Source organism: Gossypium arboreum, chromosome 4 (genome assembly GCF_025698485.1).
Source record: "Gossypium arboreum isolate Shixiya-1 chromosome 4, ASM2569848v2, whole genome shotgun sequence".
Taxonomy (NCBI): domain Eukaryota; kingdom Viridiplantae; phylum Streptophyta; class Magnoliopsida; order Malvales; family Malvaceae; genus Gossypium; species Gossypium arboreum.
In genome coordinates, this window is record NC_069073.1 from 9,252,791 (window position 1) to 9,269,193 (window position 16,403).

The 16,403-nt window shown below is 33.0% G+C and overlaps 3 protein-coding genes across 4 annotated transcripts; 2 read left to right on the forward strand and 1 right to left on the reverse strand.

Moving 5' to 3' along the window:
- Positions 1–5,400: 5,400 nt before the first annotated feature.
- Positions 5,401–10,965, forward strand: LOC108479920 (polypyrimidine tract-binding protein homolog 1-like). 2 transcript variants are annotated; one of them, XM_053027235.1, is made up of 10 exons: positions 5,401–5,754; positions 6,287–6,496; positions 7,251–7,313; positions 7,397–7,470; positions 7,632–7,727; positions 8,826–8,883; positions 8,957–9,061; positions 9,157–9,238; positions 9,881–9,946; positions 10,310–10,453. In XM_053027235.1, exons 1-10 carry the CDS (start codon positions 5,572–5,574, stop codon positions 10,318–10,320), a joined length of 948 nt encoding a protein of 315 aa, XP_052883195.1. In that variant the 5' UTR covers positions 5,401–5,571; the 3' UTR covers positions 10,321–10,453. The 2 variants fall into 2 exon arrangements, with proteins under 2 accessions (XP_052883195.1, XP_017638261.1); XM_017782772.2 differs by having other exon boundaries at positions 5,410–5,754; positions 9,881–9,993; positions 10,310–10,965.
- A 971-nt stretch (positions 10,966–11,936) lies between these two features.
- On the forward strand, positions 11,937–13,245 carry LOC128291638 (uncharacterized). Its single transcript, XM_053026856.1, has 2 exons — positions 11,937–12,176; positions 12,505–13,245. The coding sequence occupies exons 1-2, from the start codon at positions 12,024–12,026 to the stop codon at positions 12,847–12,849; spliced, it is 498 nt and encodes a 165-aa protein (XP_052882816.1). The 5' UTR covers positions 11,937–12,023; the 3' UTR covers positions 12,850–13,245.
- Positions 12,924–15,619, reverse strand: LOC108477294 (54S ribosomal protein L51, mitochondrial-like). Its single transcript, XM_017779797.2, has 4 exons — positions 15,417–15,619; positions 14,598–14,677; positions 13,369–13,475; positions 12,924–13,270 (listed from the first exon to the last, which is right to left on the reverse strand). Exons 2-4 carry the CDS (start codon positions 14,675–14,677, stop codon positions 13,098–13,100), a joined length of 360 nt encoding a protein of 119 aa, XP_017635286.1. The 5' UTR covers positions 15,417–15,619; the 3' UTR covers positions 12,924–13,097.
- Between the last annotated feature and the right edge of the window lie 784 nt (positions 15,620–16,403).

Below are 16,403 nucleotides of genomic sequence, written 5' to 3' on the forward strand. Positions count from 1 at the left end.
AAATATTGGTGGCAGAAAAGTCGAGACAAAAAAGGTATTCACTGGTGTACGTGAAAATATTTATGCTATTTGAAAGAAGATGGTGGTTTAGGCTTTCGTAGTCTCGAAAAAATCAATTTAGCGTTATTAGCAAAACAAGGTTGGCGTCTTATCAATTTCCCTACTTCTTTGTTAAGTCGTGTTTTAAAAGGAAAATATTATCCAAATTCGGACTTCATCAATGCTCATTTGGGGAATTTACCTTCGTTTACCTGGAAGAGTGTCTGGGCAGCTAAAGGGATTTTAGAGAAAGGGTTATGCTGGAGAGTAGGAACAGGTGCTCGCATCTCTGTTTGGGATGACTTACGGATATCGGGAGCTGAAACTGATAGAATGCAGAATGATGCTGCCAATGAGAACATTAAGTTAGTATCAAATTTGATTGATGCTAATAATCGAGAGTGGAATGCAGATTTAATTCTTAGTACCTTTAATGAGGATATTGCAAAAAAAATTCTGCAGATTCCTTTGGCAGCGACAACATATGAGGACTTCCAAGTATGGCGAGGAGAACCGACAGGGGAGTATTCAGTCAGAAGTGCCTATAAACTATTACAAGAGACTACTTCGGGTCCTAGTAATAATTTTATACAAACTGAGAATAGAAATTTCTACAAAAAATTATGGAATTTACAAATCCCTCCAAAAATCAAAATTACAATTTGGCGAATTTCTTGGAATTATATTCCTACTCTATCTAATCTAAAGAGTAAGAAGGTCGCAGAGGAAACTCTATGTCTCCGATGTCACATTTCTGATGAAGATTGCATCCATGTTTTCAAGTACTGTGCCACAACAACTGAAATATGGTCAAGTTTAAATCTTGCATGGGTATCAAACAACAGTATTCAAAGCTTGTGGGAGTGGCTTATCTGGATTTTCAGGCAAGGGAACAAAGCCTAGTGTCGTCTTTTTTGCTGTGGGTTATGGTCAATCTAGAACCATAGAAATAAATTCATTTATGAGAGAAAGAATACAATAGGCAGGGATATTTCTAAACAAATCATCATTTTTATAGCAGAGTTGAATGGAGCGGAGGAAAAAATACTTCTTACCAGCATTGACAGAGGGCATAACCAAATTGAAAGGAGCATGAGAACTACAATTTATTTTGATGCGGCTTTCGATAAGAGAACTTCGAGATCTGCTTCGGGCTTGGTTGTATGCGGTACGGAGGGGGATATCGTGGCCTCTAAATCGGTTATTCACTCCAACATTTCGTCATCATTTGCAGCGGAGGCACATGCAGGGTTACAGGCGATTCAGTTAGGGATTGAAATGAGATTACATTGTTTGGATATAAAATGAGACTCAAGAACAGTAATCAAGAAATGTCAGTCCATAAATCAAGACAAATCGATTATAGGAGCGATAATCAGAGATATCAACAGCAAAAAAGTTTTCTTTCAGAATATCGGTTTTTATTTTATTCCTAAAACAGAAAATGAGAACACCCATTTTGTTGCTAAAGAAGCGATAAGAAGAGGAGAAGGACATTAACTGTTGGGGCTGCATCCACAGAGTTTCCATCAGGCGAGAGAACGACGGAGGCAAGAAGAACAAGAGGAAGGAGTTTCAAGACTGCCTGATGCTTGAAAAGATATGCTAAGGGAAGAAGAAGGGTAACCGTTGGGACTGCATCTAAGGGTCACTACTCAGAAAAGGGAAAGCTGGAGATTAAAAGAGACAGATGAAGATGATTCAAGAAGATGTTAAAAGATATTGATAGCAGATATTAAAAGATCACGTTGGAAACTGTTATCATTAAAGCTGGATAATGGATTTGAAAAGACAGAGGCTAGTGATATCCAGCTGTTTTGATTGACTGGACTGACGATCGGTTTTTCTTAAGTTATTCTATTTTAATTTTTAAATTTTGAATTATTTAGGTTAAGAACAATCAGGCCTTTTTTTTACTGTTTTTTTAATTTGGTTTCTTGCTTTTGGTTGTAAGCCCAGACTAAAACCCATTGTCTATTTTGTTTATTTATCCATTTATGAAAGTCCAGTTGATTTTCAAAAAAAAAGTTATAATGTAATTATATATTTTTAATATTTTATATTTTGTCTTTTATAATAAATAGTATATATATTCAAGTTCTTAAATTTACAACTTTTTAGAATGGGGATTAAATTGACAAAATGTGTAAACATTGAGAGTTAAATTTGTTAAATTTTTTAGAATTAGGACCAATTTGATAGAATATGCAAAGTGTTAGGGGATAAATTTGTTAGTATGTCAATCAAAAGGCTTCCGTGTTAGCATTTCGTCTAGTAACCAAAAGCATTTAACGGTAGAGTGACTAAAATTGACAACTTATCTAACTAAAGTGACTAAAATAACATATTTTTTAAATAGATGACCAAAATAAAAACACTGGTAAACTTGAGTGGCTAAATAGACCCATAATTTATTCATGCTTATGTTTCCATTTTTGTGTATCTATGATGCTGAATTTTTTTTTTTGCATATGTTCGTGTTTTATTATTATTATTTGTATTCATGGTATTATAGATGTAAACCTTTTCATTTTGAGGAATCAGGTCGGTGTCCTAAAAAATGACATTTCGAAAATTTCTTCCAGAAGAGCTGATCCCCCTTAAAAATTAAACATATTGGGGTATATGATACCACTTGAGCTGCGTAGCTCAAGTGGTACCATATACCCCAACATGTGACTTATATACCAAATGTTAGATGTTTGAATCTCACTAAGGTTGAGACACTTACGTCGTATCTTGGTGGGTGACCATATGTTCATTTACTATCGAGGTGTTCCCTTTGTGAGCCGTAAACGGCTCTTCGCCCAGGGGGACAAAATCTACCCTGAACCCTCTTTTAAAGAACAATACATTCCATTATTGAGGGATCAGGTTGGTGTCCCTGAGGATGACACTTTAAAAACTTTTCTTGAAGGAGCCAATCCTCCCTTACAATAAAAGCCTATACAGGGTCATATAGTCCAGGCGCCCCCTCCATGAATTGTAAACAACTCTCCATGAAAGGGGACAAAACCTTCCCTCAATGGATAATACCTTCCATTATTGAGGGATCATGTTGACATCGCCGAGAACAACACATTAAATATTTCTTTCGGAGGAGCAGATCCCCTTGAACAATAATGAAAATTTTTAAACTTTTATGTTTCAGTTAATAATACATTTTTTGTGGAATTCGATACATTCTTGTATTTATGCTATATTCATATATTTCAATTATTTTTCCTATTACTTTTGTAGATTGTCTTAACTTATAGCATGTTTTATATAATTTATTATGGTAATTTAATTTTAATTCTAACTTCATTTACTTGAGAATCGGATGATTTCATTATATATATATATATATATATATATATTATGTTGAAAACAATTTCTGTTAATTTTCTTATGCATAGCTTAAGGTAAATAATTAAATTTAAAACCAAACATAAAAATCCAATTTATTTTATCAATTTCTTGAGTGAGCTCATGTGATTTTTTTGGCTTAATATATGGGTTTGTTATTTTTTATGATATTTATATTTATTTTTGTTCAATGTGATACATATATATATATATGACAAAAATTATTTTAATACTTAAAAGAAACAATGTTAACTTTTAAAGTTTAACTCGAGTTTTAGAGTTAATTTAACCAAAATTCATAATTTGTTAATAATATCAACAATTAACTTTCAAGAAATTAACTAGACTAAAAAAATCACTAGATCACACTTTATTTAATAAATTAAATAAATTCACAATTAATACTAAATTTAGTCTATTAATAAATTTATGAAAAGTCAAACCTAATAATATTAGTAATTAATATCCGAATTAAATTCTAAAAGTTAATACCATAACTTTGTATACCAAAAATGTATAACTTTTGCAAAATAAAAGTAACATATTGGAAAAAAAACCCACATGTATTACATTTGAAAATTGGGTAAACTACACTAGTAGTTACCCAACTATTAGTAAATTCTTTTTTAGTTACTTAACTATGAAAAGTACAAAATAATCACTCAATTATTCAATTTTTTCTTTTTGGTCACTAGCTGTTAAATTACTAATAAAAATAAACTTGTCAGCTTTTAAAATTGGCATAATAACAACTTTAGCATTAAACATTATACATTATGTCAATTTAGTATTAATTCCAAAAATTAACCTTTGCACTAAACATTATACATTATGTCAATTTAGTATTAATTTCAAAAATTAACCTTTAACATTTTCACATTATGTAATTTGGTATATTTTCTTTTGTAGTTTCACTTTTATTTGTGACATTGAGGGGTTAATTTTAAAAGAATGAAAAAGATGAAAATTATTATCTTGGATTTTTGGATGTTTCTATTTTTGTATATTTCCAATCAAATTTAATTGATAATATTTTTAACTTTTTAAGTGAAAGCACCACGATGAAAAACATAATTAGAAGAAAAAAAAGACCAAATTACACAATGTGTGAGCGTTGATGGTTAATTTTTTTAGAATTAAGATCAAATTGACACAATGTACAAATGTTGCGGGTTAATGTTACTATTATACCGATTTTAAAAGCTCACACCATCTTTCCATCATCTATGGTGATAAAAAAAAATCAAATAATTATGATACTATTTTTAACTTTTCATAGTTGGGAGATAAAAAAAAAATATTACCATTAGTTGGATGACTTTAAGATAGTTTACCCTAAAGTTTTTGTTAAATTCCAGTGACAAATGATGAATTAAACATTTTATTTTATCTTTGTAGAGTGTGCCTGGTATTTTAGACAAAACAGAGTTGACATCGTAATGAGGAAGAGCTGTTGTCACAATGACGCAACTACGACATCCTGAGGAGAAGTAACACCACGTCTTGATGCGCAACGATGGACATCTTTGGACATCTTGACGAGCCAATAGCAACTTCATGACATGGCGATGTGTTCCTCACTTAACCAGGTTCTTTCTCTTAATTAAACTCTATTATATTTTTCCAATCTAACTCTGATTATTATAGAGATACTTTTTGTACATGAAATTGAACTTATAAATAGGCCCTTTTAACATAAGGTTTGTGAGAATTTCGGTAAATCTTTGCATTTAAAGTTCAATGTTTATTTGTTTCTCTATTTTGTACTTTCATTTTTTTGATTTTTTGCTTTTTTAGTGAAATTTCTTTGCCCCATAATTTTTATTCTTTTCGGAGGACATAAATATTTATATCTAATTTTCTCAATTTTGATTTGTGCTGGTTGCATAATTCGAATTCAACCGAACAATTTTCAACGTGAGGTTTTTTAAATGAAGGACAAATTAGTAAATATAACATGTTACTTTGAAAGTTTTTCTTAAGACATGGACAAATCAGTAAATGCAATGCTATAGTATTTGTCAAGTCTCACCAAAATTCCATCAGCATTACGTCAACAATATAAAAAGAACCCCACCAGAACTGATTGCAGGAATAAATCATCTCCTCAAAGATAAAATTTTCCCTAGAAAATTCCCGTATTTTTCTATCTAAACAAATACTTCCTCCTTGCGAGAGCCCTAGATGTCAACATCAAGCCAACCCCAGTTCCATTATACCCAGACGCCATCGAAGGTCCTCCATCTCCGTAACCTCCCATGGGAGTGTGCGGAAGAGGAACTCGTCGAACTTTGTAAACCCTTTGGGAAGATCGTTAATACTAAATGCAATGTTGGCGCCAACCGAAACCAAGCTTTTGTTGAATTCGTAAGCTTCTAAATCCATCAATAGTTTTTTTTTTTCTTTTTTTGTAATTCATATACTGCCTTGTGTTAGGTTGAGGTCAATTATCTACTGATACTTTCTTGTGTAAATTTGAATTGTAAATTGGAAATTTTAGTCTTTTTTGGGTGACAGTTTGTTTTGTTTAGCATGGCAATAATAATTTAATTTTCGGCTGATTTTGTTCTTTGCAATGTAGATTTGATGGGTCGATGGCAGAATTTTTATTTTTATTCATTTTTGTGTGTTTTGGGGATGATGGTTTTGTTCCACTGTGTTAGGTTAAGGTTAATTACTAATGCGCAAGATAAAATTTTATTTTTATTTTCTTTTCTATCAAATCACAAATATAAATTTGGTGGGTTAGTTGGCAATTGGAATTTTTGATCGATGATGGTTTTATTTTTTAGTGTAAATATTTTATGGGTTAATTTCAATTAGTGAAGTCTAGATAATCTTTTTAAAGGGTGATCAGTAATGGTTTGATGTTAAGAAAAGGTGTTACTTTTATTTGCAGGCAGACTTAAATCAGGCTATTTCAATGGTTTCATACTATGCTTCATCATCAGAACCAGCACAGATTCGTGGAAAAACTGTGTATATTCAATATTCAAACAGACATGAAATTGTCAACAACAAAAGTGCTGGAGATACCCCTGGAAATGTGTTGCTGGTTACCATTGAGGGTGTGGAACCTAATGACGTGACCATTGAGACCATTCACTTGGTAAGTGATTATTTCTGGCACATGCATTTCTTCAAATAAATGCGACCAGTTGTTACAGATTTTCTGTTGTTCTGCTAAAAGAATAGGTAGTTTAAGGTGTTAAAGCCTTTTTATGCTTAGGGGCTTCTGGTATTTGCATAAGGAATTGGAGTTTTGGATGAATCTTGCTCCAAGGAGCCTATTGTTATGAGTAAATGAAGATATCTTGTTTATAGTTATAAATTGACCTGTTTTTAGTCCGTCTAAATCTTGTGAAGCTTTGTTTTGAATGAGAATACTTGTTGCGATTGTGAACTATTAAAATAGAAAGTTCATGAAGTGTCCTTCAGTCAACAGATTGATTGATGGTCTTTTTAGCTAATATACGTCTGAAGTTAAAGGTAGTATACAGTGAAAGTATCAGTTTTAACTATCATAATATACAATGAATTAAACTGTCATTTTTTTCTTGTTCTTTTACATAATAGCATCATTTTAATTGAAATCAGTTGTATCATAGATGGTTATGCCCCTAAGTTAAATTCCTTTCTTGGAGATAAGTTGGAGATATTGTCATGTACGTCATGCTCCTTTCTAGGGTATATCTTGAGGCATGTATCCTCAGGTGTCATTCTGAACTTATTTCTCATCCATTTGCATATGCTAACAGTGATTTCTCCCATTATACTATTGCTTGTGATGTTTGCTAGTATTCTTTTAATTTATATTTTTGAATTTATGATCTGTGATTGTATCTAATTGAATTTGGTTTCAGGTATTTTCTGCATTTGGTTTTGTGCACAAGATTGCTACTTTTGAAAAGGCTGCCGGATTCCAGGTGAGATGTCAAAAATATGCATCTGGATCTTTGGAGATTGCATATCTTCCAATATCATACTCATTTTATGGTAAATTTGGCAGGCATTAATCCAATTCACTGATGCTGAAACTGCATCTTCGGCGAGGAATGCATTGGATGGGAGAAGTATTCCCAGGTAAGTACTATAGCCTTGCATCCTCCTACTTTAACGCATATACTCATTTTTCTCATCTAGCATCACTTAATTCTCTTCATATTTATTGTACGATATGTAGTTCAGGTATTTCATAAAATGTGGTTGTGTTGTAATGTTTTATCATGATATTTTGAATTTAGGTACTTGCTTCCAGATCATGTTTCTTCTTGTTACCTGAGAATCTCATATTCAGCACACACTGATCTGAATATCAAGTTTCAGTCTCATCGGAGCAGGTAAAAGTGCATCCAAAATATCATGATATTTTCTATTTAAAGTTCATCAATGTTTGGTCATGTTCATTTCCGAAATCTGAAGTAATGATCCTGCGAAATATTTATTTTGGCATCTGATATGTTTCTAATCAATGTGTATGCTTTTTGTCATCTAGGGTGTTAGTGAAGCCTGGTAGTCAGCACACAGATGTGTTGTCATGGCCGCTTAGTAATTTTCTTAATCTTTTGACCACAGTTCCCTGCATTTTCAAATCACATTATAGTTGCAGTTGTTTATATGTTGATTGTGGAATTACGACTTTGGGGGCATCATGAGTGGGGGAGCTTTTGCTCCTTCTTTCATACAAATAAATTTTGTAATTGACTGATCATTGGAGCATATCATGTAACATGCTAGTAAAATTAATCTGATATTATGTTTGAATATTGCTTTTAAACTTGTTTAGTGTTTCCCATTGCGAACCTTGTATTCAACTGTTGTGTGCTTGCAATTATTTATTCTATTAGCTGAACAATTCAGCGTTGTGGAACCTGAGTTTTTTCAAGTATTTTAAAGTCATAACAATAGTCTCTGCTATGATGTTCATTTTTCTTATATAATGAAAGTGGGTCAGCATGCAAATTTGCAGAAGCTTTACTTACTTGTGGGGGATAGAGACTTGTGTATGTTAATGTAATTTTTATTAATAACATTCATTTGTTGTATTCCATAAAAATATTATCTATGTTGCTTCTCTTTGAACATTAGGAATTGTTTCTGGAAGCATTGGTCGAATTCAAGGCTGTAGCATTCAGAGAATGAGTTGTAATTTTGCTAAGAGTCTTCAATTGGCATGTATTTGAAAGCTTTGAGTTGCTATTCGCTATATGGTTGGAACCAACTGGATGCAGTTATAGTGATTGATCTACTATTCCTGTCAAACAAGATGGTTCTTGACTTGAACCCATAATTTTTCATGTCATCTGATCATCTCTATTACATTTGCAGTACTTCGTTACCATAAATCATTTATCCTTACTAGATGCAAATTTCTATTTGGCATCAGGTGATGCATTTTTACTTAATGTGATCTGATTTTGTTTGCACATTTTATGCAGGGACTATACCAATCCTTACCTTCCTGTGAATCCTACTGCAATGGAAGGACTTTTGCAGGTAGATTTTTCAGTTACAAACATTTGACCTGTTTTATAACGTTGGGTGTTCATTAATATGTGGTAATCTCCAGCCTGTAGTTGGTCCTGATGGAAAAAAGCAAGAGCCTCAGAGTAATGTGCTACTTGCTTCAATTGAAAATATGCAGTATGCTGTGACAGTTGATGTTCTTCACAAGGTAGGATGTTGTGTTGCTGCTCCATTGGCATGCCTGTACTGGGTTCTTGCTTGAAAATTTTCTCATATTTTTATTCTACTGCTTACATATTGTAGGTGTTCTCAGCATTTGGCACAGTCCAAAAGATTGCCATATTTGAGAAGAATGGTGGAACACAGGCACTTATTCAATATCCCGGTATGCTTTCATTACATGAATTCTGAATTTGTTTATTTCCGTCTTCGGTAATCCATACATACCTAATGATTTGATACCCAATTATCCTTCCATGCAAAGAGGACTTGGAGAATTGAGTTTGTTCTCTTTTTTGGTCATTCTTTCCCTACTTCACGAACCTTTCCTACATATGGTATTTTTTTTAAAAATTTTATTTCATTATTAAGGCAGGCACCTAGGCACTAATGAAAGACCGGACAGTTTATGTGCCTCACCACTCTTTGTGAAGAGAATTTGTTAAAATGCATCTTCGGCACCTTTGCAAAAGCAAAAGCAAAAGCAAATCAGATCTAATGTCTTCTCTTTTAAAGTTTCATGCAAAGTGCATTGATGTGTATATTATATAATAACTATAATACCATTCTCTTGGCTTCACTTTGTTCGGTTTTATTTGAAATTTGTTCTCTTTCTGATGATTGTGGGATACTTTTTTCCACACCTTATCTCAAAGATTTGAACTTTGAGAGCGTCCAAGTCTATGGGATGTGCCTTGGGGACCATTAGACATGTAATGACCTGCAAATTACTTGTTTTTGTAATTCATGTTTTTACGTTAGAGAGTATTTTGATCGATTTTACTGATGTTGAATGTATTATATCCAGATGTTACAACCGCAGCAGTTGCCAAAGAATCCTTAGAGGGACACTGCATATATGATGGTGGCTATTGTAAGCTTCATCTATCATACTCTCGTCATACTGATCTCAATGTAAAGGTATAAATATGTGCTTTTTGAGTAAATGTAGGAAAAATAACTTAGGACTTCATTAGAAGATAAAGGGAATCTGTTCTTGATTGGGAAAAAAAGGGGATCTTGGCCTTAAATTGTATGCTTCTTGACTATGTTATTTGAATTTGGATATAACCGTCAGTTACCTGCTCAATTTTTTAATAAGTTTTTCCCTATATTTAAAGGGTCACTGGAGGATCGCTACATTCGTATCCAAAAATGTGACATGGGTACTTAAAGAAAAATGAAGAGTCATAGCAATGTTGTCACATGATTCTGATGAGTTCATCTTTTGCCGCAGGCATACAGTGATAAAAGTAGAGATTACACAATCTCAGACCCGAGTTTGCTTGCAACACAAGTTCCGGGATTGCCTGCTGCTCCAAATGCTTGGCAGAATCCTCAGGGTGTTCCGGTGCACCATGGTACTGACTATTCGGCTTCAGCTGCAATACAGGGTCAACCTCCTGCTGGACAAGTTCCTGCTTGGGATCCAAATTTTCAGGCTAGGCCGCCATATGGATCAGTTCCTGGTCAAACATATCAATCGTTGACAGCCCCTACATACGTTAATGCGGCAAGACCTGCAGGTTCATCACCCCTTTCACAACCTGGTGCATCTTCCATGCCCATGCAGCAGCAGCAGCAGCCGCCATGGGCTAATGTTAGACAAGGAGGTGCAGCGGTGCTGGGTCGGCCTCCTTATTACAGTCGATGACCTGTGTCTATTCTATAATGAAATTAAATGATCCCTTGTCTATCTTATATTCCTCATATAAGGATACGCCAATTGAATCTCTTTAAGTTATGACTGAAATTAAATTTTTTTTATTGGATTGGAAGTGTGTTGTTTTTTTTGTTTTGTTTTGGAAACCATCTCCGCCATTGATGTAAAAAAGAGGTAACGTTGAAAATGAAATGGTAAATTAATGTACAAGAGATGCTTTCATGCTAAAATTGAAGTTGTGATTTAGAAATGATGAAGGTGCTTGCAATTTCAATCATCCAGACACTTTTTCATCAAGTATTTGTGTCTGAAAATCCAGAGATAAATTCTCATGAACTCTTCACATGGGGAATTTTAGGAAAGAAAAGGGAAATATATTATGGGACGGTACACTTTGATATACAGTGAGTAGGTAAAGTAAGTGGTGGTAATGCGTTGAGAGTATTTATAAAATAGTCGAACACCAATTCCCATTTAAAGTATAACATATTATAGCGGCACCTGAGATCTCAAAATTCCAGCAAACTTCATAAGTCAAAGCTCATTTTGTGTATTGATGAGCGTGTGTGAAGAAGAACTAGATTGGATGAGTGCATTGCCAGATGCAATTCTCCACAAAATTGTCTTTGTTGCCAACCAAACATTCAGTTCAAACCAGCATTTTATCCGAGAGATGGATCGTTTACCCCCGTCATTCACATTCCAATGTATAGTCCTTACAAACACACCACTCCATCTGAATGTACTTTCATACACAACACTTGGGCCCAACACCAAGCTCCGAAACTCCTTAAGTTCAGCCTCCAGTTTTCCACTGGACCCTTGCGGCATGACCTTGATGTTCAACACTGCATTGAGTTTGCCATTTCAAGACAGGTTCAGATTCTTTCAGTTTCAGCTCATTTATGCACAGCAGTGCTTGAACAACATTATGTTTTGCCTAACAGGTTTTATTCCCATGATAATGTCCGATCATTAGAACAAGTTTCCTTGGAAGTGTTTTCTTTTCAATCCAAACCTACCATGTGATCTACCTTTTGCTTCACTCAAAACCCTTTGCTTCTTTGATTGTGCGATTGACGATGAAACTTTAAAGGCATTGGTTTCTAAGTTCCCTGTTCTTGAAGGCTTCACAATTGACCGGTGCCATAGATTACGTAACTTTAAAGTTTCTTGGTGTCAAAGTATGAGGCTTAAGCACCTAGTACATAGATGCATAGTTGACCATTATTTGAATCTAGAAATTGATGTGTCAAGTTTGTCAACTTTTAAATTCTGTGGAGATTTAATGAAGATTTCTTTCACTTCTTTGCCTTCGATTGTTGAAGCTACCGTTTTTCAATGGAGTTATAGACCATATGGGCAAGAATTTTCCATTAGAACATGGTTAAGAAATCTTGTCCATGTAAAGGAACTCAGTGTGAACTCTTGGTTTTCTCAGGTATATTTATTTCTCTGTAAATATTTGTTGCTTTGTTTTAAATGGATTTTGATTGTTTAATTGAAGTCTCATATCCATTTTTTGTTCTTGGTACGGAAAGTTTCTTGCTAGAGAACATTAGGTAAACAAAAATGGATGGAAGATTTTCAAAAATCTTAAGGTCTTTTCTTGGTTTGGTCCATTGGCAAAAGAGTGTGAGTTCATAGCGCTAATTGCCTTTTTGGGTTATTGCCCCTCTTTGGAGAGGATTGAAATAGATGTGAGAAATTACTCAGTTTCCTAATTTCTCATCATTCTATTTGCACTATGATTCTTGATGGATTTGCAGTTTAGATCTTCGTATTGGGAAGAAGCTGGTGGGAGTAGACCAACTTTTGCCTTGGAGCCTCCTTTTGTTGAGTTGAAAAAAGATGGACAACTAACAACAGAGTTTCTGCATAATGTGAAGGAAATTAGGGTACATCATTTCTTTGTTTATAAAAGTGAGATTGAATTTATTAAGCATCTGTTGCAACAGGCAGTTGTTCTTGAGACGTTATCTTTAACCTATCATAGGCTTGAATTTGATCCTGAATTTAGTGATAGATGTAATAATAGCCCTAAAGAGTTAGTTGAAGAGGAAATTTTTAGCTTGCCTAGAGTTTCCTCTCTTGTTCATATATTGTTTCATTAGACAAATTATTAGAAGTTCAAAACCTGAGAAGGTTGAATGCTATGATGTTTTGAAGACGTACAGATGCTCTAAAATTATTAAATATTTGGGTCCAATCATCTATTACGACATCATTAGCCTTTGTTCATTACACAACAGTTTCATTCACCTCCAAAGAGTGAATGTTTCAGCAAAGTTGCCATCATGACTACACAGAACAATAAAGAAACATGCAGACAAAATTGTGAAGAACTTGGTACTATTGTGTCTCAAAATTTCACATCAGTTGTCCATGTACCTTGCACACTAGGGTGTTTAGTTACATGCCTTGTCTTCAATTTCACCACCTTTCTTCCCAATGCGTTTCTTAGCCTGGTTCCATAAAGAAGGATATCTTCAGGAGTCATATTCTTCACGCATACCACCCGCTCGTTTTTGTTCTCTGAGAATTTGGCAAGATACATGTTTTGAGACATGGTTAAAAACAACGCATACTTGTATGCATCATGTCTGAAACTCATCCAAGAAAGAGTAACTTACTGTAAAAGCCTTTCAAATGTGGATGCTGCCCACGAATGAGTTCAGTAACCACCTCCAGCTGAGGGTTTTTCTCTTTAAAAGTTGGTAACTCAGACTCCATAAATGCCCTGGCATAACCATGTCAAAATTACCATGAGTTTGAAGAATTCAGAATCCATTTACAGGAGAGAATTGGTATTTGTACATGCTTCTTGTTATTATTAATTATAACAGAGTTGAACTTGAGACTACCATGGTGTATGAGTCAAAAACCAAATGTTAACAAAGTATGGCCTTTTCATTTACCTTACTTGAAAGGCATCCCAATATTGTATCATTAAGTCATTAGAAAACCTATTCGTGTGATAATGACTAGCAAAAACAGTCCGTTAGATTTTACCATCCCCACAGCAAATTTTTTTTCAAGAATTCTCACGTCAATTCCCCCTCCAGAATAGCCTCAGTCACATGACAAAAGAAAAGGGAGGGAAATGTGCTTCTCTGTTTCTATTTTGGTCCCCAAATACTTAGGTGGATGAGTAATGACAAAGTTCAATTTTTCACTACTCTTTCACCGGGTCACAGTAATTATCAGCGCATACACATGCAGAGATGACTTGAGTACCGTAATGTAACCCAAAGTGCTAAGCATTCAAATATACTTGTACAAATATTAAAGAAAGCAGCCTATCTCAAGATGAACTCCTACATCATCCAAGATATCCTGCTTAATCTATGTTATCCCACTACTTTGGTGATCATTTATTTAATCACCTACAGCTAGATTCAGATCATCCATAATTTCAACTATCAAACCACATTGTGCGCAGATGAAAGTGACACAACTTAATACTAGCTTGAGAAGCTGATTCATTCATTATTTGCAAATTACTCAGAAGTGGTTCAATAGTTTAGTTTATATATAGATACAAGTCTCCACAGCATAAACAAGAATAATACCTAAAGTTGAAATGCAAATCTTAGCACAAACTCTTGGCCAACAGATCAAGAAAACATTTAACAAAAAGGTACCTGCTTTATTAGGCAAACAAAGATGAGAAAAACACATTGCAATGTTGGAATTGAAAAGAGAGATGCAACAAACATTGAGATTTCGAAAAAGTACTTTACCCCAGAGGTGTCAAGCAAATATACCAAAAATAATATAAGCCATAAAGTTTAGAAGATAATACTCAAGAGGTTTATATAAAAGTTAACAAGTGGAAAAAAAAGAAGGATTAAAATCATACCTGATGCCCCTACTACTACCTCCCCAATCACAATAGCTTACAATCAGCTTTTTAAGTTGCCAAACTCCTCGCAATGCCATCTTCATTTTCAAAACATAAACAAATTATTAACTAAGTATATGTTTAACCCCCCAACCCCCTCTTTTTATTTTCTAAATAGCAATACATATAAAACAAATGAATTGCACCCTTTGTTTTTGCCAATTATTTCCATGAAATTCAGAATATAATGCTAACTTAAATACTATAATTCAACCATAAGACATTAATTTTTTCAGAAAATTCAAGAAAGTGAAAGCAAATAGTAAAACTATTTTGAACAATACGATTAAATAAATACTCAACACCTCCTATAACTTAGCATTTCAACTACACAAATTCACAATGTTACTAATTACAACTTCGACCTACAAATTTATATTCTATAACAAACTAAAATCCCGCTTCTAATCAACTATCCTTAATGTAACATATAATGAGGAAAAAGAAAACAATATCTCAAAGATTCTATCACAGGAAAAAAAATCAAATCAAACCCGAAAATTTGAACAGCATACATATAAATGGTCTTCTAAAATTGACCAGGAAAAAAGAAAACAACAACATTTTCAAATCCAATAACTTGAACCCAAAATCACCCCCCAAACAATAGATTGCATGCAAAGAGATTATAAATAACAGCAGAAAAAACATAGATCTCATAAAAAGAGACTCGAATTAAAATAAAATTATAAAGAAAGAAAAAAAAGAACAGAGAAATCAACAGGCAAAAATGTAAATAAAGGGGAAATAATAATAGGCAAAATATGGGGATTTTACCTGACAATGAAATCGATTCTCAGAGAAGACGATGAGTGTTTAGACAAGAAAAAATAAAAAAGAACAGAAATATTTTGTCACGCTTTTCGTCACCTTTATTTTTTTGATTGATACTAGGGTTTCGTACTCCTGTTAGACGGTTTTTCGCTTTTAGAGTTTTAGTCACTGTATCGTTAAGTTCAAGTCGAAAGTTTGACGTGGCTTTTTTATTTGTTTAATAATAATTTTAGTTTTTAATATTTATAGATTTTATTAATTTAGACTTAATTTTAAAAATCAATAAGTTTAATTCTTCAATTTAATTCTAATTATTATTTTTTCTCTCTACCTATTTTTTGTACTCTCAGCCATAGTTATTCAATACAATTTTCTGCATCAAATCATAAATTATCGATGAAGTTTTTTAATTGTTTATTATCAAATTTTTTTATTTTTTTATCTTTTAGTATAATATGTGTTATAGTACTATTTACAAGCCACATATTTCTATCATTTTGTGTTCAACAAAGTTACGGTGAATATCATTATTCTTAAATTAAAAGATAAATAAAATTATAAAAGGATAAAAGAGAATAATAGAAAAGCGAAAGGATAATTCAATTTTACTTGCGATATAAAAAAATTATACATGCTCTTTATTTTTTATTGCAATATAAAAGATTATGCCACTTATATAAATACTAAAGAAATATTGTAATTTTTGAAAGTATGGGGTTTAAATAATTTTACATTTTCTGGTGAAACAACATAAATTGGCTCCACTAGATTCTAAGACACTACCTTGTTATGCCTATTAACTTAATTTTTTTCATTTGTTACTTTTTTTATTCTTTGTCATTTTCATTTTTTTGTTTTTTAAGTTTTTATTTATTTACTTTTTAAGTTTTATTTATTTGTGCTTTATTTATTTTGTTTGTTTGTTTTATTTATTTGTTTATTATTAATTTTATAAAATTTGAAATGTATATTTGAAATGTTTTATAATAT